At 41.2% G+C, this 26494-nt stretch overlaps 1 protein-coding gene across 4 annotated transcripts in view; it reads left to right on the top strand.

Annotated features, from left to right (window-relative positions):
• CSMD1 (CUB and Sushi multiple domains 1) overlaps positions 1 to 26494 on the top strand; it is a 991444-nt gene that overhangs the window by 844529 nt on the left and 120421 nt on the right. For all 4 annotated transcript variants that reach the window (XM_079969603.1, XM_079969602.1, XM_079969604.1 and 1 more), the window contains 7 exons: positions 6027 to 6143; positions 11614 to 11727; positions 12657 to 12752; positions 17265 to 17468; positions 18897 to 19021; positions 22432 to 22528; positions 24013 to 24117. In XM_079969603.1, the coding sequence (XP_079825729.1) occupies positions 6027 to 6143; positions 11614 to 11727; positions 12657 to 12752; positions 17265 to 17468; positions 18897 to 19021; positions 22432 to 22528; positions 24013 to 24117 (858 nt within the window). The remainder of the gene's footprint in view (positions 1 to 6026; positions 6144 to 11613; positions 11728 to 12656; positions 12753 to 17264; positions 17469 to 18896; positions 19022 to 22431; positions 22529 to 24012; positions 24118 to 26494) is intronic.

Here is a 26494-nt window from a genome sequence, read left to right as displayed (position 1 = left end):
GTCCTTCCCTCCAAGTAGATCAATCCTCTGTGCTCTTAATAGATTTACATGACCGTCCATCGAAAAACATCCCTGAAGAAAGTAACACACAACAGGAAAAATCCCCTTCTACACATTCTTCGATGCCTGACTTGGAACCTTCATATAGCACTGACCAATCAAGAGAAGAGGCGCCCTTGTCAACCTTCCCAAATAGCTCTCTCGCCCAGCCTTATCCCTCTTTGCGGAGTATTATGGATTCAACAGCAAGACCAGTGATGGAACTGATTGAAGACCCAACAGGCCACATAAATCATGTAGCCCAAAAGACCAGTAGCAGGCTACAGAGAGACCAAACTTCCGACGAGATAGCTGGTCCACCCCGGGTGGCCCACCAAACTCTTTTGGAAAAGGGGTCCGCCCCTGTTCAAGGTCCCACTCCTAGTAGTTTGAGTGGCCAAGCTCAACAGTCAGATGACCTTGTAAATCCCACTCAGCCTTTACGAGGGGTTTTACATCAGAGGAAGATAACTGATTTTTTTATTGGCTCCCCTCTTCCCATATTAAAGTTGAGCCAATTTCCCGAATGACAGTCAATTGGAGGAACGGGGAAACCCCAGCCTTCAATATTAAGTTGGAACATTGCTGGGTGGAAAAGTGAAAAATTAGATCCAGAATTCCAAAAATATATTAATTCCTTTCTTATCATGCTATTACAAGAAACTTGGGTGGAGGAGGAAATTGAGTTAAATGGTTTTGAGCTTATATGTCTGCCTGCTAGCCCGTCAACGAATGGTGGCCGCCCTAAAGGTGGCCTTACAATTGGTATCTCCCTTAAACTTCGGGCTAAACTTTCACTAGTGCATGCATTTCCGCCTTATGCTATTACCGGACTGATCTCTGGTGGTAACTTCTCTTTATTGGTTACAAATGTCTATTTCCCTCCGGGAGGGTTAGCAGCTGATCTTACTTCTAGATGGCAATCCTTAGAGGACTTTTTACTTTCTTGTTATCTTAAATATCCCAATGTCCCCTCCATTACTGGAGGCGATTTTAACGCTCGGATAGCCTCAAATTGGGAGGCTCTTAAAAAGTCTAAGTGGTGGATTGACCCTGGCGCTCAAACTTACGATCTAGCATACCCCCCCACTAGAATATCAAAGGATGCAAAAGTCAATAAGGCGGGAGTGATGCTTTATCAGATGACTCTACGCCTTAATTTAATTATATTAAATGGCAGGTGTCCTCCAGACATACCAGGAGAGTTCACCCACCTGGGGTCAAAATCAAACAGTGTTCTCGACTATGTTTTGGTTTCCCGGGATTTATTTTTGAAAGTCACCTCTTTTAAAATTGATAATGCCCAATTTAGTGACCATCTCCCCCTGACAACCAAGTTATGTGTTGACTGGCAGTTGCTCGACCGCTCCCACCCAATCCCGGTGACTGTGGAGTCGTCCACTAAAATAAAGGGGACTAGATGGTCCCCTGCCCTTGCTCATAGATATATGGATTTTATCAGAGAAAAGTTTCCTGGTGACCAGCCGGATGTAGGAATAGTCCCGCGTGATCCTATTACCTGTATGAATTTTTTTTCTTGCCTGATAGAAGTTTTAACTCGCTTTTTTCCTTCTCCAACCCATGGAGTTAAAAACGATTATTTTAAATTTGGCGCCCCTTGGTTCAACTCTGCTTGCAAGCTAGCCAGACTCCATTTACATTCAATATATAATGACTATAAACTTTCCGGCGCTCCGGCCTTACCTCCATCTTATTCCCTGGCTAAAAAAGCATACAAACAGGCCCAGAAATCGGCCAAACGGGAATGGCATTTAAATCGTTGGCAGACTATAATTTCTGCCTCAAAATCTCATAACTCCCGGAAATTTTGGTCCTTAATGAAGGGAAGAAACACGAAATATCCCTTAACGGTGATCCCGGCCCCTACATGGGAGCAGTTCCTGAGAAAATATTTCTCTGTGGTAGAAGCTCCGGCCACTCATTGGAGACCTTCTAATCCCCTTCCCGTCTGGCCCAATACCGACCCTGCTGAAATCCTAGAATTGATAGCCGAGCTGAAAACTGGTAAGGCCCCTGGGCCAGATTTGGTCCCTGTTGAGGCTATAAAGCTTCATTCTGCATGGTGGGCAGGGATTTTAGCTAAAACGTTCGACGCAATAAATGCCACAGGCTTAATTCCAGGAACGTGGAAAGAGGCCGTTATAATTCCTATCTACAAAAAAGGCCGTCCCGGTGATCCAGGGAATTATCGGAATATTAGTCTGCTATCGTCCATTGGGAAAATATATGCCCGTTTTTTGCTGGCAAGGTTGATGAAGTGGTCAGTTGAGGCTGACCTGATTGGACATGAGCAAGCTGGATTTAGATTAAACCGATCCACAACAGACCAGGCAATTATACTTTATCACTTAGCCCGGAAATACTCGACACCTAGACGGGGCCAACATTGCGCAGCTTTCATAGATTTGAAAGCTGCGTTTGATAGTATCCCGAGGAAATTACTATGGGATAAACTTGCCAGTTGGGGAATAGATAGAAGGCTCCTGTGGCTTATTTCCCAACTTCACGCCGGGTCCGTGGCCAGGGTGAGATTATCCCCTGCTGGAGACCTGACTAACCCAGTGCCAGTAAATAAGGGTGTACGCCAGGGTTGTATTTTAGCGCCGCTTCTTTTTAACTTATTTATCAGTGATATGAGGAACCCATTAGCTGTCTCACATAAATTTATCCATACCCCTCGTAAAGCAGATTACCGTTGTCCTTTACTTCTCTACGCAGATGATGCTGTACTCCAGAGTGTACTCTTACTCCAGAGTGGGTTTAAGGAGGGCACTAAAGATTTTTGCGACATATTGCCATTCTAATCATCTGTCTATCAACCACACCAAGTCCAAAGTACTGATATTTTCAAGGAGTCAAAAACTTTATTCATGGAAACTGGAGGGCACGAAAATCGAACAAGTACACAAATTTAAACATTTAGGAATATACTTTCAATATAATTTAGGGTGGAAAGCGCATGTTGAATATCTTCAAAACAAGACAAAAGCCCTATCACACTCCCTCCTTCGTTTTTTCTATTCTGAGGGGGCCTTATTCATCCCTGCGGCCCTGAAAGTGTATAGCATCAAAGTGATGGCCACAATGGCCTATGCTGCACCTTTATGGGCTGCCTTTGCAAACCTCTCACCATTAGAGTCACTTCAAAGCCAATTCTTACGCCGACTTTTAAAATTACCAACATGCGTAAGTAATGCGGCTATTCGCTTAGAAATGAAGTTCCCGTCAGTGGAGTTAGTTATATGGAGGAGAGTTTTGATTTATTGGATATCCCTATGGCATAAACTCCCAAACCACTATCTCATTCAATGCATGTGGCGAGATGACTTCACAAATTTGTGGTCAGGAAAAATCCATGCCAAATTGCTGTCCTATGAGATCTCGCCCACTGAATTGCTCAAACTGGATGTAAATGTGGCAAAAAGGTGTATAAATCAAAGGCTGGATGATGCGGAGCTATACCAAAATTTCGTAGCTGGTGGTGGAGCCTGCTCGCCGTTAAATTTCGGCATAACCCCTGTCTACCGCACTCCGTCCTACTTAACATCGCTTATGGCTGCGTCTCACCGATATGCCTTCATTAGAGCTAGGTTTAATGTCTTTCCAACAAACGTGCTGAGACATAGATTCACTAAGGGCCAAGTCCCTTCAATGTGTGCTTGTGAAATGAAAACATCTGAATCTCTACATCATGTTATGTTTATCTGCCCTTTGTACAGTTCAGTCCGTGCTAGCATACTAAACTCCATAATCCAGCCTATGGCTGACAAACCAGTAGAACTACAGCTTGCCTGGGTTCTTCAAGATGTGGATCCTTATATTACCCTACAGGTTGCTAAATTCCTAACAGCCATCCTCTCGTACAAGAGACGGAATGGAATGTTAGCTGATTATTGATAGCTATAAGAATTTTTTATAACGACATCGGATATTGATTTTAGTGTAGTGCAAATTTTTTTTTTAATTTTAATCTTAATCTTTTCTTATGAATGGCCAATATTTGTCCTTGTGAGACATGAATTGTGTTATACTATTTGTGGCTTGTACGAGTCTGCTGTTTTATTTGATTTGTTTTTGTTGTGTTGAGTTTCATGATGGGCGTAAAGCCGAATAAACATTTTGATGATGATCTCTCCATGTCAGTTTCCTCAGGAATATTTGGAGTTGGATGAACTATAAAGGAACTCTTCTCTCTTAACTCGATTTAGTGATATGCCGCTGTTTGAATGAAAAGTATAAAGCATTTTTGCACCAGTATATGGCCCCAGGTTTCATTGGAGGCTTCAGTAGTTGTAGTAACTTATTCAATTGTACTGTATGTTCTAATTTAAAGTTTTCTGCTCTTGTTGCCTGATATGTTCCTCCCTGTGACACTTACTCAGTTTCCCAAGCCACCTAAAGGCTCCTTGATGGTCCTTTCTCCCTTGCTTCTTCCCTTTGCTGCTTCTCTCACTTCAAATCCCTCTGAAAAATCCCTCTACTGCAAAACCTTCAGCACAGTCCCTTAGTCTTCATCCCCGGCAGAAACATTTTTGTTCTGTTTGGCCGTTCTGAAATGGTCAGTGTTTGTAGGTAACAAGTGATAGATATGTCGAAGTATTGGAACTCCAAGAATTTTTTACCCGATGTGAAAAAAGTGTTGTTGTTTTTTATAGTCACAAATCCCAGCATACATAATCATGTAGATGGACGTCAGCAAAACCTACAGAGCACATGATCCGTCATGGATTTTAATTTCTCTGTTTTGCAATTTAAATTATCCTATATATCTTTCTATCACATATTAATTGAGCAGAGAGCAGGATAGGAAAGGACCTAGATAGAAGTTTGGTTATAACACAAAATTTTTGGAGATTAGATTAAATTAACTGAACAAGATTTAAGAATATAAATAAGATGCTAAATTGCTGGAAAAAATTTATACTGATGTAAGTGGGAGTGGGAGACGTGAGGGAGTCCAAAGAAGTTCTGAAAAATGTGTTATGATCCATGTTATATTGTTTATTATTTTTGCATTTGGTATTTTAAAAAAAATCTCAATAAATATTTATTAAAAAAAAAAGAAGTTTGGTTATAAGCTTTATATTGTCAGTGGAGATGTTGTTGAAGAGTACCATGAGAATTCGGTCAGGGGTACCTTTACCTTTACCATGAGAATTATAGTGTATGACTTTTCTCTCCCTCTCTTTTTCAAATGCAGATTTGTGTTTCTATCTTTGCAGAATGCATTGAGTACATTCCATACAACTTACCTCTTAGCAAATTTTTATTTATTTTAAAAAATAATTTTGAAACCATTTTTCAGTCAGAGAATACCAGAGCACTTCACAGGAATATCTCTCTCTCTCTCTCTCTCTCTCTCTCTCTCACACACACACACACACACACACACACACTAAAGAAACAGAATAATAAAACATTCTAAGGAGACATGCAACTAAAACATTGTCTTTTAAAAAACCAAACTGAAGATGCTAAAGAATTTGTACTAGTGGCTAAAAACACCTGAGTGAACAGGTATGTCTTTCTTGATGCCACACAAGCATCAGTGCCTTCCTAATCTCCAAAGGGAGGTGGTTCTAACAGGATAAGGCTACTGAAGGCTACTAGCCATGATGGGTGTGCTTTGCTTCCACATTCAGAGGCAGTAATGCTTTTGAATGCCTGGAATGCTGGAAATCACAAGAGGGAAGAGTGTTCTCATGCTTGAACCTTGCTTGTGGGTTTCCCACAGACATCTGTTTGGCCACCATGAAGAAGACCCACTGACATGTGGCTATAACTGTGGACTTCAACTGGCTAAAATCCTAACCACCTTCCAGAGAGTAAGCTTCACTGAACACAGTGGGACTTAACTTCTGAGCAAACATGCATTGCCAGCACATTAAATGTGATGAGTTCTAATCTGATTGCAGTTCAATAGCACTTTCCCTCGGTTTAATGTTTACACATTTTCTTTTTTCCAGCTCCCTGTGGGGGTCAGTATATTGGCTCAGATGGAGTAGTTCTATCACCAAATTACCCTCAAAACTACACCGTTGGGCAGACTTGTCAATATTCAATTACTGTGCCTAAGGAATTTGGTAAGTTTTATTCTGACGTGGAGCAGTCACTAATTCTTTCATTCTGATTTTGTTCTCGGTGTACAAGTTGCTGAGCTAAACCAAAAGTATTTTGTTTCTCACGAATGAACACAGCTAACATTGTATGTAGCTCCTGAATATTTATCAAGATTATTATTTTTATTCTATTTTGCAAGAATAGTTTTAAGGCTCTACAATCTCCAGGGCAATCAACAGAGCAGAGTTAACCACAGAAGATACCAATAATCAGAACATATAATGAACTATAACCGAGTACATAAGTTTTTATATGGGAATAAGAATTCGTTCATTTTTGCTCATACACAGTATCAGAGACAACAGCAACAACGTAGTAGGGTTTCTTTTATTAAAACATATGGCATAATCCAAAGATTTGAGTTTCCAGTTCTACCTGCCAAAGGGAGTATTGCCTCCTTTCATTTAAACAGTAACCCACTACCACCATCTAGTAACCTTGAGTAAACTTTTCAGGATGCATTTACAATATGGGATTTGGGGAGGACTTGCCTGCGACCGAAAACAAAAAAGTAAAAAAAAATCGCACTGGGTGTACACAAGCTCTTTGAATGCCAAGAATTGCTTCTGGACCCTGATCCATGTACTGCCCCCCCCAAAAAAAAATTAACACACACAAAATGAAATACAAATTAGAGGTGATGTCTGTATAATGGCTGATTTCCCCCATTCTGGGTGGGTGGCGTTAGTGGCCCCTCGTGGTCTTGCACCATCCCTGGGCAGCCAGATTGTTCAGGTCAGCTGTATGTTAGCATCTACCCCCCAGCTGGCTGCATCATAGGGCAGGATTGCCTGCCAAATCTCCCAGTCACTGGACCCCTAGTGGGTGAAGCCTCGCTGGTGGACCATGAGTCAGAAGTTCCCACTCTGCTCCGCCAACCACGCCAAGACCCCTCTACGTGGTCTGCAGCATATTCAGGGCACCGCGTTAAAATGCTCTTGTTGGAAATCTCTGTCCAGAAGCCCAAGGGTGGAGCCTATGGCCATAGAGGTTCCAGCAGCATCCTGAGGGTGGCCTTCACACTAGATAGGCATCTTGTAGAGGCAATAATCCCCGGCACAACCCTGAAATGTCTCAGCCCTCCAGCAGGAGGCTGAGGCAGATATGCACCCAATGTCTGAGCTGAAATCCACCTATGTCTGGAATCAATAAAGTTGTGGCCAATTTTATCCCAGGTGGTTGTCCGATTGACTTTATTCAGCACACACTTGCTATAGACATGGCACCCGGAGAGGTCTTGGTGTTGCGACTGGGATTACAACTTGTGGAAACACCATAGAAACCTATGACATACATTTGGCCCAGATTGGACTTGAAGGCATCTATTTCTAAAATAAACTGGGACGCGGGTGGCACTGTGGGTTAAACCACAGAGCCTAGGACTTGCCTATCAGAAGGTCGGCGGTTCGAATCCCCGCGATGGGGTGAGCTCCCGTTGATCGGTCCCTGCTCCTGCCAACCTAGCAGTTTGAAAGCACGTCAAAGTGCAAGTAGATAAATAGGTACCACTCCGGCAGGAAGGTAAACGGCATTTCCATGCACTGCTCTGGTTCGCCATAAGCGGCTTAGTCATACTGGCCACATGACCCGGAAGCTGTATGCCGGCTCCCTCGGCCAATAAAGCGAGATGAGTGCCACAGCCCCAGAGTCAGCCACGACTGGACCTAATGGTCAGGGGTCCCTTTACCCTTTTTAAACATAGCATGCTATAGAATGAAAGGATACATTAGTTAATTGGATTTTAAAAAATCTTGTTGCTGTTGTTGTTGTTGCTGCTGCTGCTCTTGCTGTTATTTGTTAAATTTCTAAACCACCCTTCTTCCCAAAGGAGCCCAGGGTGGCAAATACCAAAACAGTAAAACAATACTGTTAAAAATAAAATAAAGAAATCAGGTTTTCAGCAGACCAATGTTTCTTCCAAACCAGCAGTAAACAATGGGTTTTCACAGGGAAAGCAGCAGAGCACCCCCCCCCCAAAAAAAACCCCCGCTCAGACCCATTACTTGAAATCACTTGAAATCGAGGGACAAATAGAAGTTTGGATGGGACATTAATCTAGGCAGATTTTTTTAGACTCAGCTAGTTTGACTTCTGCGTCATGTGGTGTCAAACATAAGATTTGTGGGCCCCATCAGGTCACTTTAGAGGGTTCCAGTGTGACCAACAGCTAACCTACCATTCTTCATACACGTCGTTCTGTTTTCTGTGCTAGAAATCCACTAATTCACTCTTTGCTGTTGTGTTCAAGCTACAAATGCTAAAGGATAGACATATTGCCACAGCTCTAAGAACTGTATTTCAGCTTCCCCAATTTATGGTGGAATTGATGGTTTGGTGTTGAGTTCAAGTAGAACTAACATTTTTCAGTGGAAAATTATTGGCTTTGCCTCAGATGTCTACGCTGGGTGGGAATTTCCCATCCAACTCATTTGAGTTTGACACCACTGGATTGAGCTAATAAATTGTTCCTACAAGCTCTATATCCATGAGAAATGTTTATTTTAACTGAAGTGTGTGTGTGTATGTGCTTGACATAAATAAAATTCCCCCTTTAGGGATATGTATGGGGGGGGGGTGGAAGGGGGTGGATGGCCAAACTAACAAAAAAAGTAATAGATTTTGTTGCAATTTAAAAATAAGCTTATTTTTTAAAAAACAAAACCAAAATGGAATTCTCTTTTCCCTTGATACCGAGGAGATACAATTTCACAGTAGGTAAATGCAGTTTTGTGAATGAGGGAATTAACTAAATTCGATCAGATAACACATTTCAGTGATTCATTGTCTCACTCAGCTAACTCCACTGTGCATCATGGGAAGCATTGCATTACTCTTTGACTGAGGGTGGATTTTTGTTGACTTTAGACCTGGAATAAAGTATGAGCTAATGTGTCTACAACATTATAGTTCCCAACAGATAACACTACACTTGGTTACTGTGTTTTTCTTTCCTGCCAGCTCTAGAGGGTATAAACGAGAGATGGATAAAAGACTGGTGCATTGGAGCATTTAAATAAGAAATCACTGAGCATTCAGAATTATTAGTGTCCTGAGATGGCAATTACAATAAAAGCCTATTTGAGTTTTATACAGGAGACATATTTACGACATTAAAGTATGAGTTACAAAGTGCTTTCCCCCACTCACCTTGTGGTCAAATAGACATGTAATTTCTTTGCGTCATAGTACTGCTGATGAATTCTCTGACATTTCCCCATACATAATATTTTTAAATCTCATTAAATTTGCTGAGAAAACCTATGGCTGGACTAATATTTTAATAGTTAAGAAGGAGATAACCATTAGAAGTAAATATTTCTACTAAATGAAGATTTAGTATTTATTATTTCTCAAAGGAAATGGATATTTTTATCATTATGTTACAAAGAAACAGTATGAACATTTATAGTAATAGAAAAAGCAATGCCAATACAGTCACACCTTGGATCCCAAACGCCTTGCGAGTCAAACATTTTGGCTCCCTAACGCCGCAAACCCAGAAATGAGTGTTCCAGTTTGCGAACGTTCTTTGGAACCCGAACATCCAATGGGGCTTCTGCAGCTTCTGATTGGCTGCAGGAGTTTCCTGCAGCCAATCGGAAGCCCTGATTTGGTTTTTGAACATTTTGGAACTCAAACGGACTTCTGGAATGGATTCCGTTCAACTTCCAAGGTACCACTGTATTTTGAAACCTAGTTTATAGCAAAGGAAAACCATGACACAGAGTAGAATGAGTTCAATTTTGCCCATGGCTTTTGCTGTTGGACGCACATGAAGGCTACGTGGTGTTTTGATTAACATAACAACTTGGGTGGTGCTGTGGGTTAAACCACAGAGCCTAGGACTTGCCGATCAGAAGTTCGGCGGTTCGAATCCCCGCAACGGGATAAGCTCCCGTTGCTTGGTCCCTGCTCCTGCCAACCTAGCAGTTCGAAAGCACATCAAAGTGCAAGTAGATAAATAGGTCCAGTGGGAAGGTAAACGGCATTTACCTTCCAGCGGGAAGGTAAATGGCATATCCCTGCACTGCTCTGGTTTGCCAGAAGCGGCTTAGCCATGCTGGCCACATGACCCGGAAGTTGTACGCTGGCTCCCTTGGCCAATAAAGTGAGATGAGCCCCGCAACCCCAGAGTTGTCCACGACTGGACTTAATGGTCAGGGGTCCCTTTACCTTTACTATCATTAAGACTACATAAACACCAGTCTTTGGGCATGTGGATCTTTTGCATCTGCTTGGTGTATAGTAATGAGCCGAAGCAGGTTATTCCTCTCTACATTGTTTTGTTGGGAAAACAGAAGGGATCCATTCTGTTCTGTCAAGGTTCTGGTGTGATTGCCCTCTTTGAACCAACTCAGTTTGGAGTACGCAAGGAAAGGACCTAGCATGGGCTGTTCTGGGATGGTACCTTACTGGCAAATCACGGCTGTTTACCAAGAAAAGAAAGTGGGGAGGTGGTGTGGTGCAAATACAGCACAGAAGTGCCAGATTGGCTTCACTGCTCAGATTCCAGGTGTAATAGATTTTGGAAACATCCATATAGGTTTGCAACTACTGTGAACAGAAGGAAAGTAATACATTTGACATATCAGCTATACTTCTCCCCCCCATCCCCTCATTCAGAGATGGTGAAAATCTTGAATGGCAACTTGCCTTTCCCAGAAAGCACAACCCAGGCATTCAGTCTTGTTGCCTAGAAGGCAGCAATGCCTATGCTGTACTCCCCAGACATGTATTTTTCTGACAGGAGAAGCGTTGTCATTGCAGCAATCAGATCTGCAGAGACCTTGTATGCTTGGATCCACTGGCTGGCATGAAGGTCTGACCCTTGCCTTGGGAGCCTCTTTTACATATACTCCATGTCATTACCTCTCCCCAGCCTTGGGCATATTAAAATGAAGCCCTCTGCCACCTCACCCTTTCTTTCAAATTAAAGTCAAACCACAACTCCAGGCACAGTGCAGGCCAGTCTGATACCAGAGCTGGTCTTCAGGCAAATTCCTGCAACTCTTTTTGTACCTTCCCAGAATTAGTCTGCTGGCTTCCAACTGAATAAGTGGATGCCACACAAAATTTATCTTCTTTGCATTTATATTTTCATATTCATAGATTTTATTCTAGTTTTATGGAGATTTTCATTATCCCAACAACCAGGCTTTCCACAATGTAATCATTATGTCAGGATATGTCTGTGCACCAAAAGATTTTTAGAATATTCCCGCACTGACAATACTTCCCAAATGTCAGTGCATGGAAGATTGTTGAATTATTGGCACTCACAATGAGAATCAATAATGTACAAAGAACAAGTTGCTTTAGAAAACAACAACAACAATCTTCCTTTTATCCCCAAAGAACTCAAGAAACTTAAGTTAATTTGTCATGTTTTACATTTAATATGCACTTCATTTCTTTTATTATATTTTTTTCCAGTTGTGTTTGGACAATTTGCCTATTTTCAAACAGCTCTAAACGATGTAGTGGAATTATTTGATGGAGAATATCCACAGGCTAGACTTCTGAGTTCACTTTCTGGATCTCACTCAGGTAAAAAAATATTTCCTAAAAAACACTTTGTGGAAATATTCCCATTTTTTATTCATGTTTAGAGTCATTGTTTCCCCTAGCCATTGCCGCCGTTCCTGTCTATAGTTATTCCTTTTCTTTAGTAGATCAATGTGAGATTATGCTGCGAAGTCAGTGACATGATAACCATATAGATTGAATTTAACTATGATGTAATCAGAGCAAATAAAATAAGTTAGGAGTGAGGACAATGCTTCTTGGATTAGTTACATATCTCATTCCACTCAGTCAGGAATCCAGTAGGTAGCTTCTTAGATGTGTGTATTTGTTCTCTCTTTTTCTGAAGTTCAGAAGTGAATGCCAGAATTTACATTCCAAGAACAGAGAAATTCGCATATGAGAGATATATGAACATGCATGGAGGAATTCCAAGGTTTTCCAGTATAAAACATACTTAGGGGAAAAACAACCTTTCCTAAGTATACTCAATGGGTATGGAATGCTGTCTGTTGGAGGCAGGAGGGGGACAGAAACTTAAGCAGGAGAGGGAGTAGAATATTGAGGAGGAAGGCATAGGCAACTAACTGGAACAGTGAACAGGAACATTCCACATCACCAGCATTATGTTGCAAAACTCAGGGCTAAGCCCAAAGTAAGTCATTGTAAGTAAGAAGGAAACAGTGCAAATAAGCAGGTGGATGTTTTCTTCAAGCTGTTTAGAAATGTAATTTTAAAAAGGTGTTTTTGAACATGCTGCAGTTTATTTATGAAAAATGGTACTTAGTTTCAGCAAAAGCGAGTTATTTTATTGTATTACGTCTACCAATAAAACAGTACATAAAAACAACCCATCTCAAATGTAAATGTTTCATGCCAGTGTGTATAGAACATAGGCTTCTATTCTCTAGTTATTTTGTTCATGATTTCTCTCTGTTCATTTTAATTTGTAGGAGAGACTTTGCCCTTAGCCACATCCAATCAGATTCTCTTGAGGTTTAGTGCCAAGAGTGGAGCATCTGCCAGGGGCTTCCATTTTGTCTATCAAGGTATGGGTCTTTTTTTCTTTTTTACCTTTTTGTATTTTGTGGACTACGTTGCCTTGGCCCTCACTGCCAGAGGAAGAACTCAAACTCCCAGTTCTAGTGCTGCCCAAGGCTTTCATGCTTAAATCCGATTGGTACACAAGGTAAAATACAGGTTACAAGGTTCAGCAGGTACGTAGGAGGCAGAATGCATCGCTAAGTCCAGTCAAACAAGTAACACCCACCCATACCTTCTTTAGAAGAGCAGGGCGGGTACAGTGATAATAGCTTACCTGAGACTAGGCAAGCAAAGGGGGATTCCTTCAAGTGGGCTGGCTCTGGGAGGTTTGTCTGTGCTGGTGTCTGTGTGTCCATGGAGATGCAGTCAAGATTGTCTCAGCATCACTTACTCTCCAGAAGGGAAGGCTCCTCACTGGCAGGAGCAGGCTCTGGAAGCAGGAGGTTACGAGTGTCCAGTGTTGTAGGGAAGGGGCATTCTTTTGACAACCTGCTTCACCTCTCCCTAGTATCCAGATATCCATCCTCCAGGCCATCTGTACTCCTTTGCAGCATCAGACACTGTTTGGAGTCTTCATTCCATTTTCCCCATCTTGCTCAGGATCCCTTTCCATTCCTCCTCAGCCCCTCTACAGCACCTCCACATGGGGTCATGACATATGTATGGTCTCAGTAGCACCAAATATATATATATTTGTCTCAAATAGTCATGGGAAATGCAGCGTGTTTTTAAGTGCCTTTGTAATTGATTCATGGCGTGTTTTGCAATCTTAGCTATTTTCTTTTCATTCACAAGGTGTGTTATTTGTCGTCATGATTGTGTTCAGAGATTAGATTAGGCACCTATAGGGTATGCAGTACCATGCAACCTGGTGTCTTAACCCATGTGCTGAACTCCTCATGTGCAGCATTCATATGCCAGTGATTTACAGAACAACCCAAAACCTCTTTGGACAGTGGTGGTGGTGGACATAGATGTCTCTCTGTCCAGCCCTGCAAGGCTAACTTCACCACCTGCTAGCTGCCACCATCATCATTACATTTTGGTGACAATCCCCACCTTCTACCTGTCAAACTAGTGGGTGTGGGGTGGAGTTTCCACTGTTAAGATCACATCTGCTGCCATTGTGTGATTCCTCTTTGCTTGAACTCTTGAAGCCAATTTTCATGGGCATTGGAGGCTACAGGAACTGGGGGAATTGGCCAAAATCTCCTTCCTTCCTCTTCCATTAGTGAAGTCAGTCACTGGATCACAAATTCCTTCTGTGATCAGAAGAAGTAACTGAATTCCATCCTACAAGACCTGCCCCCAAATAAGGTGTATGGGATTGCAGCAATCATGATTTTGAATACTTTGGACAGCATCCAATGTTTTTCTGTATAAATGAAGGCACCTCCACTAGAGTTGTGCTATTGAAAGGGGTCACTGTAGGAGGGGAAGTCATTGGATTTGACCCTATGTGGTTTTTTTGTCTTCTGCTACTTATAAAAATATAGTTCCAGATTCAAAGATTGGGGGTGGGTAGCATTTCATTATCATGTAACAAATTGTTCAGCAGTGTTGTATTGTTTGCTAGTTTGGGGAGGGAGGGGTAGTGTTTATGTTTATTCATCACTGGCATTAGGATATAGGATTACTCTGTCTAGTGGCATTTGAGAATAGGAAATGCTATTCTCATCATCTCGGAATGAATCAAGTAAGTAAGCCTGCTTTATTTATCTCTGGAGAACCTTGCAGCTAGTCAAGTTTCCATTTGTGGAAGATGAATGCATTAGGATCCCTAGCTGCTAAAGCTTTAGCCAGGGCCATGCGGCTTGTGGCATTTAATTAGATTTAATAAATATGCTACCACAATTTGGGGATTTTCAATCTTCTTGTGAAATATAGGAACAGATTTCCCAGGACTGCCTGCCTGCTAACGTTAAGATACCTCTGAGAGCAGCATCCCCGTTCCTGAATGAACACTCTAATCTGGCCTGCAAAGTCAATCATTTTATTTATCACCCAGTATTCCAGATTGACCCTATTACATGTTTGCTTTTCCACTAGGCTGATTTCTATTTTGTTTCATAGCACTAAAAGATGAATAATAATTACTACAGAAAATGCAATTTCTCACTGATACCATCTAAGAAGACTAACTTGTCAACATTATGGTTTAGAATTAGACTGAGGATTAGGAGGGAGAGGTGCCCATAGCTAGCCTGATTGTATATTCTGTTCAAAGCTAGTGAAATATTAGATTTCAAGCTTTGGATTTTGATATAATGGCCCTTCCTCCCCCCCCCTCCCCACAAACTAATGCCATTTTCTCTACATATTTCTTTTTGTCTCCAATAAACTGCCTTCCTTTTTGTGATGACTCACATTTCTTTATATTTCATACTTCACAAAAAGCAGGATGATTAGCTGTTACATGAATGAGCGGAACCTCTACAAAAAAATCCTCAAAAAACAGTGTTGACATTTTATAATGTTAACTACCCTCACATTTTCAGTACAATTGGGTTTTAAAGGGAGTCATTTGCTCTCATTTCCATAATTATGCCATGCTGGCTTATTTCCTATAGCTCTCTGAAATATCCAGTGCTGGCCCAAGACATTAGCCCTTGCAAAGCCTATATGGTTTACTCTAGCAAGAATGAACTCACATTCTACCATTTCAGGGCCTTTGCACAAATGCAGTTTGTTTGCTTGTTCATTTGTTGTACAGTGATACCTTGGTTTACAACCATAATCCGTTCCAGATCCGTCTGGTTGTAAACCAAAGCAGGTTGCAACCCAAGGCATGCTTTCGCCAATGGGCCTCCCCCCCAAAATAATGTGTTGTAATCCAAAAATAAATGTGTTGTAATAAAAAAAAAAAGGACACGCACTTCAGGGTTTGACTTGGTTGTAATCTAAAACGGTTTTAATCCAAAGTGGTTGCAAACCAAGGTACCACTGTATTTATTAAATTTATATTCTGCCCTCCCCCCCAAAGGAGCCCAGGGCAGCAAACAACAAGCAATAAAACAATGAAAACTGCTTTGTATTAGTATTTGTATTTTTAAAAAACTATCTGTCATCATTCAAAGTTTAAATGGGTTCCCCATTTAAAGCAGGCAAATCTGTGATCAGTAGTTGCTGGACTACAATTCTCTTCATTGTATGATGGCTAGGGTTCATGGGATTTGAAATCTAACACCATTTGGAGGGTCACATGTTTTACAGTGCTTCTTTAAGAAGCAGTATGATAATCATTGCTTCTTCTTTAAAATATACATGGAAACACAAGGGTTGGAGCTTTGTGGCATTGCTAGTACTTCCTAGATATTCCACATGTTATCCTATGCCGTAATGGGCATAGGCAACACTTGACCAAGAGAATGAGCTTTAGTATCACCTCCATTTGCTATGTTGATGGACAGATATTAAGAAAAATAAGGGATACATGTCATGTGACAAAGGTATTTGAGAGCAGAAGCAGTAAAGGAAGCAGTAAAGGAGTCTAGAAATGTTGTGAAATGCTGAAAAGCTGCGGAATCATTTAGCATGCTGAGTCACTGTGACTTATCTTGAGGATGACTCATTGTATCTGCTTGCAGGCAGATTAGGTGTCTCACTCAGTGTCTGTGACTCAGTATCTGTAGTGTGTCTGTGTGAGGTGGAGCCTGTGATCTGTGAAGCCTGTTCTCAATGGAAACTCTGTATGCTCTGAAGCTAGTTTAATCTTCTGTTCATTATGCTGTTATTTGAAAACAAGTTTAATTTTAACTCAGTGAAGCTTTTATTCTTTTACTGAAGAAGACTCTGCATTATTAATTAACGTTGCGCGTCAGTACATCCAGTTTCGACTTGTGTGGGACTTCTACAGGGCTTCTACTGCTAAAAAGCAACTGAATGGGAGAAGGCCTATTACTCTGTATATTGTATTTTGCTACCGAATAGTGAGGAGCTGGGATGTAGCCACTCTAGGCAATAAAGGGCATCCATATTGCCAGGGCCTGTGGTGGAAGCATAAGCATGCCATCAATGCAGTCATGTAGACTGAGCCCAGTTGTGAAGTGTGTGGAGTCCAAAAACCCATACTTTGTCACTTAGCAGCAAATGGTGTTGTACATAGAATGCAGCCATATAAAAGCTGAAGTTCAATACCGATTTGCTTATCCAGCGGTTTATTTCCCCCCCAGCTGCTTTTAGCTGAAATGAAGAATATTTCTTCGCCAAAGTAGTCTAAATCAAATCAGTCACACTACATTCCACCCAAAAGGCGTGTTTCTTGTGGACTTGGTCTGTCGTACTCATCTATTTAAAGTTTAGTTGTCAAAATTAAAGAGTGGCTTGACTGAATTTTGTTGTGACTGTTGTGGAACAAAAGTGACTCAAGGAATTCAACCTGATCGGTATAATGATGCTTTTAGCCAACAAATCATCTTTCAGTTTCTTTAAGGAAGCCTCTGTTAGTGCAAACTAAATTCTCTGCAGTTTTTAGGTGATGTTTCTCAGACTACACTTCTTTCCTCCTTTCCGTACAGCTGTTCCACGAACCAGTGATACACAATGCAGCTCCGTTCCAGAGCCGAGATACGGTAGAAGGATTGGCTCTGAATTCTCAGCCGGTTCCGTGGTTCGCTTTGAATGTAGTCCTGGCTATCTTCTGCAAGGCTCCAAAGCCATCCGCTGCCAGTCTGTGCCCAATGCTTTAGCTCAGTGGAACGACACAGTGCCAAGCTGTGTGGGTAAGGCATTATTATATTTAGGTCATCCGTTTCTAAATCAGAATTCAAGAACACTACTTGTTTCATCAAGTAGTATTTAACACTTAAATTCTCTCTCCATTGATTAATACTGGTCGTGTCCAATTTAAAAGAGCAATTTGTCATTTCAAAAGTAATTGAGTACCAGCTGGTTGGTAGGCAGTATAGTGTTTCACATAATAACCTATTAGATTAACAAGGTTGATGCATGTTTTGCTGAATATTTATTATCAGTGTGAATGCCTCTAAAATCATAAGTATAATATGGAGCATAATGTCAATGTCTAGAAATCACCCTTCTGTTAATTAATTGATTTTCCCCCCATGAAACATCCTTTATAGCAGATTTATAACTGATACAATTAGAAGTCTGCTGTTACAATGTCATATTTTAGAATAACAAGATCCAAAATAAATTCATTCAAACAATGCACTTAACACTGTGTTTTGTCAGTGAAACTCGCTAATGGAATTGTGTTTACTGTTTTGAATTCTTTTGCATGTATTAAGTCCCCTCCTTTTTTTTTTTTTTTTTTACTCTCAAGACTTGTGCATTACAATTATTAATAATACTGACAGGGACAGTGTGACTTTAGAGAGAATAAAATAAGATCATAGTGATTTGAATCATAATAGCTAATATAATTTACCTGAGTACATTCAGCTTCTAGTATATTTTCATGGGGCAGAAGAAAGTTCTGTTTTCCACCTTGGACATAACTAATTCCAACATCACAGAGTTTCATCTTTATTTTTATTGAAATTCTCTTTAATCTGGATGTTAAGAAGCATTCATCCTCTCTCTGCTTCATATCCAATATAAATATAATTAAAATTAATATATTAATGTTGCATGGGCAGGCCTGGCAAGCAACCACAGTCCGTCCTGTCTTGGCTGACCTGGGGCAGGTAGCTGCAGGGTAGCTTCAAACCTACCTCTCTTCTGTGGCACAGACCCTATTTCTCTGCCAGCTTCAAAGAAGGGTTTTGTTTTATTTTTCTCTCTTTCTTTTTGTCTGTCTACCTCTCTTACTCTGAAGACTCTGTGGCTGTTTTCCTGCCCCATTCTCTACAACCTTCCCCTTCCTCTGTGGCGCTTTTTCCTACTCCAGTCTCACAATGAATTTTGTGGGGAAATTGGACTGGAATAAGAAAAAGGAAGAAATTCTGGCATAAAGTCACCTGAATTTAAAATATCATTTCCATGGTTTGGTAGCCATGGTCACTATTAGAGAAAATTTAATTGAATGTTCATATTTCTATGCATACATATATTTATAGATACTTTCTTTGAATGTGAAAGTGTGTCTTACTTTGGTTGAAACGAGGTCTTATTTCTATTGTTAGTGTTACTTTGCTGTTCCCTGAGCATGACTTTACCTTTGTCGTTATCTCTAATTCAATTTTCAGTGCCATGCAGTCGAAATTTCACTGAACGGAGGGGTACTATATTGTCTCCAGGCTATCCCGAACCTTATGGTAACAGCTTGAATTGTGTGTGGAAAATCATAGTGACTGAGGGATCAGGTATTCAGGCAAGTCCATATTTTGCCCACAGTGGAATATGAACTACTTCATAATAGTAGAAATGAATTGATTGTTGATCACTCCTCTTCCCAAACCCTAGCCAAATCTAAAGAAAAACATCAACTTGCTTACATGTACTTATTTATTTATGGCATGTATATGCCATCCAATCAATTATTTTCCCAGAGTGGTGTAAAACAGTAAATTACAGTTAAAATCAATCAATACAAAAATGTAAAGGAAAACAAATCACACAAGTGTAGCAGCACAAACAGCACCATGAAAGCATTATGAGGCAGCATAAAACCAATAAGTCTATGCTGTAGATATCTTGAGTCTGGACAAGTATATAGATCTCTGTGTTCCCAGAGTTTCAGAGTATCTTTGGCTCAGAGCCAGTCCAAGAAATGTTGCTGTCCATGGCAAAGGGCAAGATGCCACCAGTTAATTCCATGAGCAGAGGCTGACTTTCAACACTGGCAATGGAATAACATCCTCCACTGTGCCTGGGGATGGCTGGCTGGCTGCTTCAAAGAGCGCATGATAGGCTGTGTAGCATGCAAGTCTCTGATCTCCAGTAGAAGGGAATAGGTAGGAAGTTTAAGAGGAATGCCACTGCTGCCTCACCTCAGCACCCGCTGCCTGAGTGCAGCATCTTTTTCACTTTGTCCAATGGTAAGTCTGGCCTGGTCAAGTAACACACCCTCTCATTTCACCCCACATGGCGCAATGAAGCTAAAATCACTCCTGTCTACCCCACTTATTATGCTTAAAAGAACCAGTTGCAGAATCAGGATTGATGTTGCAGGGCATTGGGCTAGATGACCATCGGGGTCCCTTCCAACTTTACAGTTCTGTGATTCCATGATTCTTTGTTCCTTTTATCAAAGCATTATTTTATACATAGTTAAATAAAGCAATATCACCATCTGCTGACAGCTAGAGAAACAACTAACGAGGGCATCCAAGTGCATTCGGTTAATTTAACACCATAAATATGATGGAAATAAAATCCAGCTGTGGGATACTGATTAGAAGTGGATATCAGCTATGTGTGGAGGCCAGAAAACGAGGCAGATGGAAGTGCCAATATCCCCTCACCCTCAAGTCAGATCAGGGCCTCCCAAAAGTCTTGTATTGTTCTGTTTTTTTATTATTACTTATTTAAGACAGGACATACACTTGAACAACACGAAAGAAAAAAAGAGAAAATTGAATTAAAATCAAAATTAAGCATGTTCTGTTTTTAATTCATTTTTCTATTCAGAATAACTCCAGGTTTTTGTATATCTCTGTTTCTCTAGGGAAGTTAGCTTTGCAAGAAGTGAGGTCCCACATGTTGTCAGTAGAGCACCAAAGAGCTCTGGACTGGCTTTTTGTTGTTGTTAAAACCCAGAAGTACAGGATTTTATTTTTATTTTTTAAACCCTCGAAGTCATAAAAACCCCAGAGCTGTTCAGAACTTCACTGGCAATGTTCTGGACAGCCTCATATTGTAAAGCCTCTTGGAGACCTGTAAAACTTATATTGGAAGCATAAAGTCTATCTCAGAGGATACAAACAAACTCTGGAAAGGTTTTTAAAATGTACAAACAAGAATAAATACCACTCAGCCAGCTCATAATTTGTTTAAAATGAGAAACAGCAAGAGACAAACCCCCACCCCTTTCACACATAGAAAATTATAGAGAAAAGTGAATCCATTCTATTTATGCCTGGACTCATTTGTCTGCAGTTAATCTACTCCAAAAGTAGTGTTGCCATATTTCCCAAAATGAAAATCTCCTTTTTTTCTTTTTTGGGGGGAGCGAAGCTGATGAGCTTTTTAGGGACATCTCCCCACAAAATGTTTTTTGGGGAACATCTCAGATACAGATAAGATTTTTTAAAAAAATGTTCAGATAATGATGCCAGGCAAATCTTGAGGCCCATGTACACCCCTAGTATTTATAGATCCATTGATTGCAAGCATTCATCATGTCTTTGCAGACATTTCAGTGTTATGACAACTGCTACTTAGTGTAAAAACCGGCGGTGAAGTTTGTGACTGATTTGAGTTCTGCAACAGGTTCTTCCACAACTAAATCCAACCTCTTGTCCTGCAAAAACAAAGCAAAACAAACACATCAAAATCACAGTCTTTATTTTCATTAGGTTTCCTCCCTTTAACCAAAATAACCCCTTTTCTAAATACAAATTTCGCTGCCCCCACAGGCTGCCTTGATCAATTGGGAAAATTCTACATCTATTAGCACATTCCTTTGTATGTGCAGCCTTTTCACTTCCATTGCAATGAATGAACTACCCCCAAAGAATTCTGTATCTGCACTGGCAGGGGTCTGGAGTGGAGTGGTTGTGTATAATTCTGCCTTGCAAACATGACTTCCTTGGGATATTGATAATACCTACCTGTACTGCTGCTTCCGTATATCTTGCCATTTTTTTTAGTCTTCCTCATTTTCTTTCTTTAAATGCCTTTCTTCCTTTGTAATCATCTGTCATCTGCCGCTCACTTGAATCCAAGCTATTCAGTTTTGTAATGTATATTTTCTGCACTGTGGAAGGTTCTATGTTTGAATATTCCTTCAAATTGAAAATATCCTCATGCTTACAAAAGTAGCAGGAAAGGGATGAGGCTTCTAGACTAGCTCATATTTTAACATCTAGATTTATAGGTGCAGGGCTTCTAAATTGGGTAACATCCATATATTTTATCCACCATCTGAAGTCTGGTACACGTAATCCTGTGCATCTGCTGCAATGCAGCTCTGCTCTGATAGAGAGCACTATCCTAACCCTTCCACGTTGATGACTGGGCACATAGGATGGCACTTCTGTGCCTCTCTGCTGGCCTCTGCAAGCAGAGAAGAGCACTGCCAATGAAAGGAGGAAACCCTACCTAGATGGGTGGGTTCTCCTGCTGGCAAGAGTAAGCAGGAAGCACTGAAATGGAGCACTTCGAGGGTGAGGTGAAAGCTTTGGTAACATCATATCCAAAGCCTGGACGATGCCCCAGGCCCTCCAGCTATGCTTGCCTGGAACTGGCATAGCAAATGCAATAAAGAACTATTTTCACCATTCGCCAGCACAAGCCACCAGGTCTTAGGTCTCAGCAGTAGATTTGCCACTCCCATTCCTTCTAGACCCCACTGAAGATTGGTCTGTCATTTTTTGGAAACGTGACACTTCAGCAATGAATGCCTTATTATTCCATGATCAGTTGCTGCTCTTTGATGTCATTTTGTAGTTACAAAAGTGCACCATATTGTGAGGTCAAAATGTGTGTTTAGCTTATGCAGCTATGTTTTGCTGTCAATCTCATTGCTGCTTTTTTTTTTTTTTGTCTTTGATGTCAGAACTTCTGAAAAGATATGTAACTATACTGTTTAATGAACACCCGGTGGTGATTCTTTCACAGATCCAGGTCATAAGCTTTGCCACTGAGCATAACTGGGACTCCCTTGAAATCTATGACGGTGGTGACTTGACAGCACCAAGGCTTGGGAGTTTTTCAGGTATGTAGAGATCTACATTGTGGTCTTATAATGGCCAAACCATAGGGATGGTGAAGAAATTTGGATAGGTTCGTATTTTTATGTGGACCTCCTAATTCACGGTGTGGTGTAGTGGTTAGGAGTGGTACACTTGCAATCTGGTGAACCAGGTTCGTGTCTCCGCTCCTCCACATGCAGCTGCTGGGTGACCTTGGGCTAGTCACACTTCTTTGAAGTCTCTCAGCCCCACTCACCTCACAGAGTGTTTTTTGTGGGGAAGGAAGGGAAAGGAGAATGTCAGCCGCTTTGAGAATCCTTTGGGTAGTGATAAAGCAGGATATCAAATCCAAACTCCTCCTCCTCTTCCTCCTCCTCCTCCTCCTCCTCCTCCTCCTCCTCCTCCTCCTCCTCCTCCTCCTCTTCTTCTTCTTCTTCACACTCCTGAAAAACAATATTCCAGTTGAAATGCAGTTTTCCTTCAAAGTTCACACTTGCCTGAAAGTTGCAGGTCAATTCTCTAGCCATTATTACATCTTGCGAGCTTATATGCTTGCACAGATGGAACATTTGTGTGTGAAAATCCCCAGGAGCTACCCAAATAAATAATTGTACACATGACACTGAATATAGTTTTAGGTTAATGGCATAATTTTGGCCACAACTTTATTGATTACAGATAGTGAGTGGTTTGTTTAGGCACTGGTTCGACTAGGCTGCTCCTGACCTCAGCAGGACGCAGTACTTACGACTGGGCCCCACCATACCATCAGTGCCGGTAAATACCATGGGGGAGCATTGGTACAGGCACATGACTCAAGCTCACCCCAAAATGCTCCCAGGGACTCTTGCGAGGTCCTACCCCCCGAAAGGGGTCAACAAAAGCATGGGGAGTCCCTGGATTCCTTTAACGGAATACCTGTTGCGCATTGGTTCTCTGACCTCCCCTCCACACCACCATTTTAACCAATGCCTAACCGCCAAAGCTTACAAAATTGTGGCGATTTGCTACGCGGCAAGTGAAACCCAAGTGGCATCAGCCAAATGGGAAAATTCCTACTGGGCCCCTGCCCCAAAAGCAGACGACCCACGAAGGCATAGCAAGGTCACAGCAAGACTCTAAATATAGGGAAGGGTGGGCGGGTGATCCAGTGCACGAAGCGAAAAGAGGATGCTCAACGCAACATGCAGCAATATGTAAAGATCCCTCGGTCATTACACAACATACCCATTGGCCAGATTAGCCCAACAACCAAGGGACCACCAATCGGGTTGTTGTGGCTATCCAATTGCTCCCACCCACACAACAGTGAGGTCAGTTCTGATGATCTCACCGCAGCACATGCCCTTTGTGAGGAGGACCCGATTTACAGTATAATAATGTGATGTTGAACCTCACCCTATATGTTTTATTCTTCTTTATATGTTCTGCTTCTTTAAAAGTTCCTGTGTTGCATAGATCTTGTGATAAATGACAGTGTTCATAACCTGTCCCATGTTTCTGGCAGGTACTACAGTACCAGCATTGTTGAACAGCACCTCCAATCAACTTTACTTGCACTTCCACTCTGATATTAGCGTGGCAGCTGCTGGTTTTCACCTCGAGTACAAAAGTAAGTTTTAATTTTATTATTATTTTGATTGGCATTGTGCCTCTTGTTTGTGTTTGCTAGGTATCATTCATATCATCACACTGTTGCACGCCACCCAAAGCGGTGCAAAATTCCAGGGGTTCCAGGTGCTTATCCAGAGTTCGGTTTCCTTTGGAATGAGGGTCAGTGGAGACTATGGTGTCTTTCGTAGATATGGTTTACACACACACACACACACACACACACTCATATTTGATGGAGGGCTCACAGCATTAACCCCCCCCCCGGGGTCTTCCTTCTTCCATAGCCACAGCCTTGGATTGCAGCAGAAATCAGGCATAGCTCTGTCTCCCAGCTGCCCGGCCTTCAGCCTTCTCCCACAGCTCAGTTCTGGTCTTTGTCTTTCTAACTGCCAGGCAGTTGAGGGAAGGGAGGCATCCATTGGCTGTCTGGCGCAGAGCCTCTTCCTTGTGGCCCATACTTGGAGGGCTATTACCTCACCAGGAAGCTAGCATGGATCTAGGAATTAGAATGGGACTCAGGCATAGAGCCCACCCTCTAAACTCATAACAGCATTTTTCCGCCTACATAAATCCAGAACTGTCTTCACTGTGTTGCCGTTCTCCTGATTTTTTTTTTATGCTAATAATACCCAGTTTTATGGCATGGATAAAAGGTTGTTTTATGCTTTTATTCTATACATTTGTCAATATGTGCTCATGTGTTTGTGATCTCTGTAGTTGATATAATGACAGTATCGTAGCAACTGCATGCTTCGTGTAATGGTTTAGTCTGTCCTAGCCTTTCAGTCATGGAATGTTGTGTACAGCACACAGGCTGCTCTGGCAGGGTGTACAGTTGTTGCAAAGTCTTTGAGATTTGCTGTTTTATAATTATGCATGTTGATAGTGATGTTTATGTTGAAAAATAACAGCAGGGTCAGTTAGACTTCACATGCCATTGTAGTTTCCATTGCGGGGTATTGTTAACCCCAATGGCTTATATAGAACTGGCATCCCCAAACTCGGCCCTCCCGATGTTTTGGGACTACAACTCCCATCATCCCTAGCTAACGGGACCAGTGGTCAGGGATGATAGGAATGGTAGTCCCAAAACATCTGGAGAGCCGAGTTTGTTTAACCAGAAAAAAGGGAATAATAATAATAATAATAATAATAATAATAATAATAATTTATTTATACCCCATCCTCCCCAGCCAGAGCTGGGCTCAGGGCAGCTAACACCAATAAAATTACAGTAAAAACATAATAGGAAAAAACAAAAAACAAAAAAATTTAAAATACAGGTTAAAATGCAATTTAAAATGCAGCCTCATTTTAAAAGTAGCCCAGTACTTATCAATAAAGGTGTGATCATTATTATTTTTATTTTAACTTGCAGACAGTATGCTTAATAACTTTCATCCTAATTTTTTTTTGGCTTTCTTGGTATACATTTAGCCCCCATGCCAGATTGCTAAAGTCAGGGGTTCCCCCCCCCCCCCCAATCAGCAGGAGGGCACATAGTATTGTGCAAGACAGCTTACAATGTATTTAAAAAGAATAAAAAATAAGTATAAATGTTACAACATGAACAGGGATCACTAAATACTTGAAAGCACAGTTGGGATGCTAATTATTCTTGCTGGTTCTCTTTCTTCACATAAGCATGGAGAATGACATCGTTTTCTGCTGCATCATGTGCTTGGATCAGGAATATATTTTATTTTATGCCAAAAAGGTTAGCACTATGTTTTTGCTTGGTAAATTACAGTACCATCCTAATCATGTCTACTCAGAGGTAAGCCCTACTGAATTAAGTGGGGCATACCTCCAGGTAAATTAGATTAGGATTGTAGCCTAAATAAAAGTAAAGTGTGACACAACCCTCCAGTTCTATATCATTTGGACGAGGATTTGGAAATGAAGCCATGGAATTCCTGCTAGGATACCAGGAAGTTGTTAATTGAGATTTGATCACTGGGGAACATTTTGCACACTCTCATTTACATAGTGGCACTCATGTCCTTTTCAAACTTTTTAAAACTACTGATGCATCAGTGAGTCATTCATATTAGCTAGAGTCAAAACAAAATAAAAAAATTCCTTCCAGTAGCACCTTAAAGACCAACTAAGTTAGTTCTTGGTATGAGCTTTCGTGTGCATGCACACTTCTTCAGATACACTGAAACAGAAGTCACCAGACCCTTCTATATAGTGAGAAGGTGGGGAGGGGTATTACTCAGGAGGGTGGTGGGAATGGGTGATTGGCAGATAGCTGTGATGAGCCTGTTGACGACTCTTAACGACTGCAATAGGTCTTACAGGAAAAAGCAAGGGGTGAGAAGGTGAAAAATGGCTTTGTCATGTATAATGAGATAAGAATCCAATGTCTTTGT

The sequence above is a fragment of the Podarcis cretensis genome, assembly GCF_951804945.1.
Source record: "Podarcis cretensis genome assembly, chromosome: 3".
Classification (NCBI taxonomy): Eukaryota; Metazoa; Chordata; class Lepidosauria; order Squamata; family Lacertidae; genus Podarcis; species Podarcis cretensis.
Note: the sequence above shows the minus strand (reverse complement) of the source record. Positions and strands in the feature narration are given on the sequence as shown.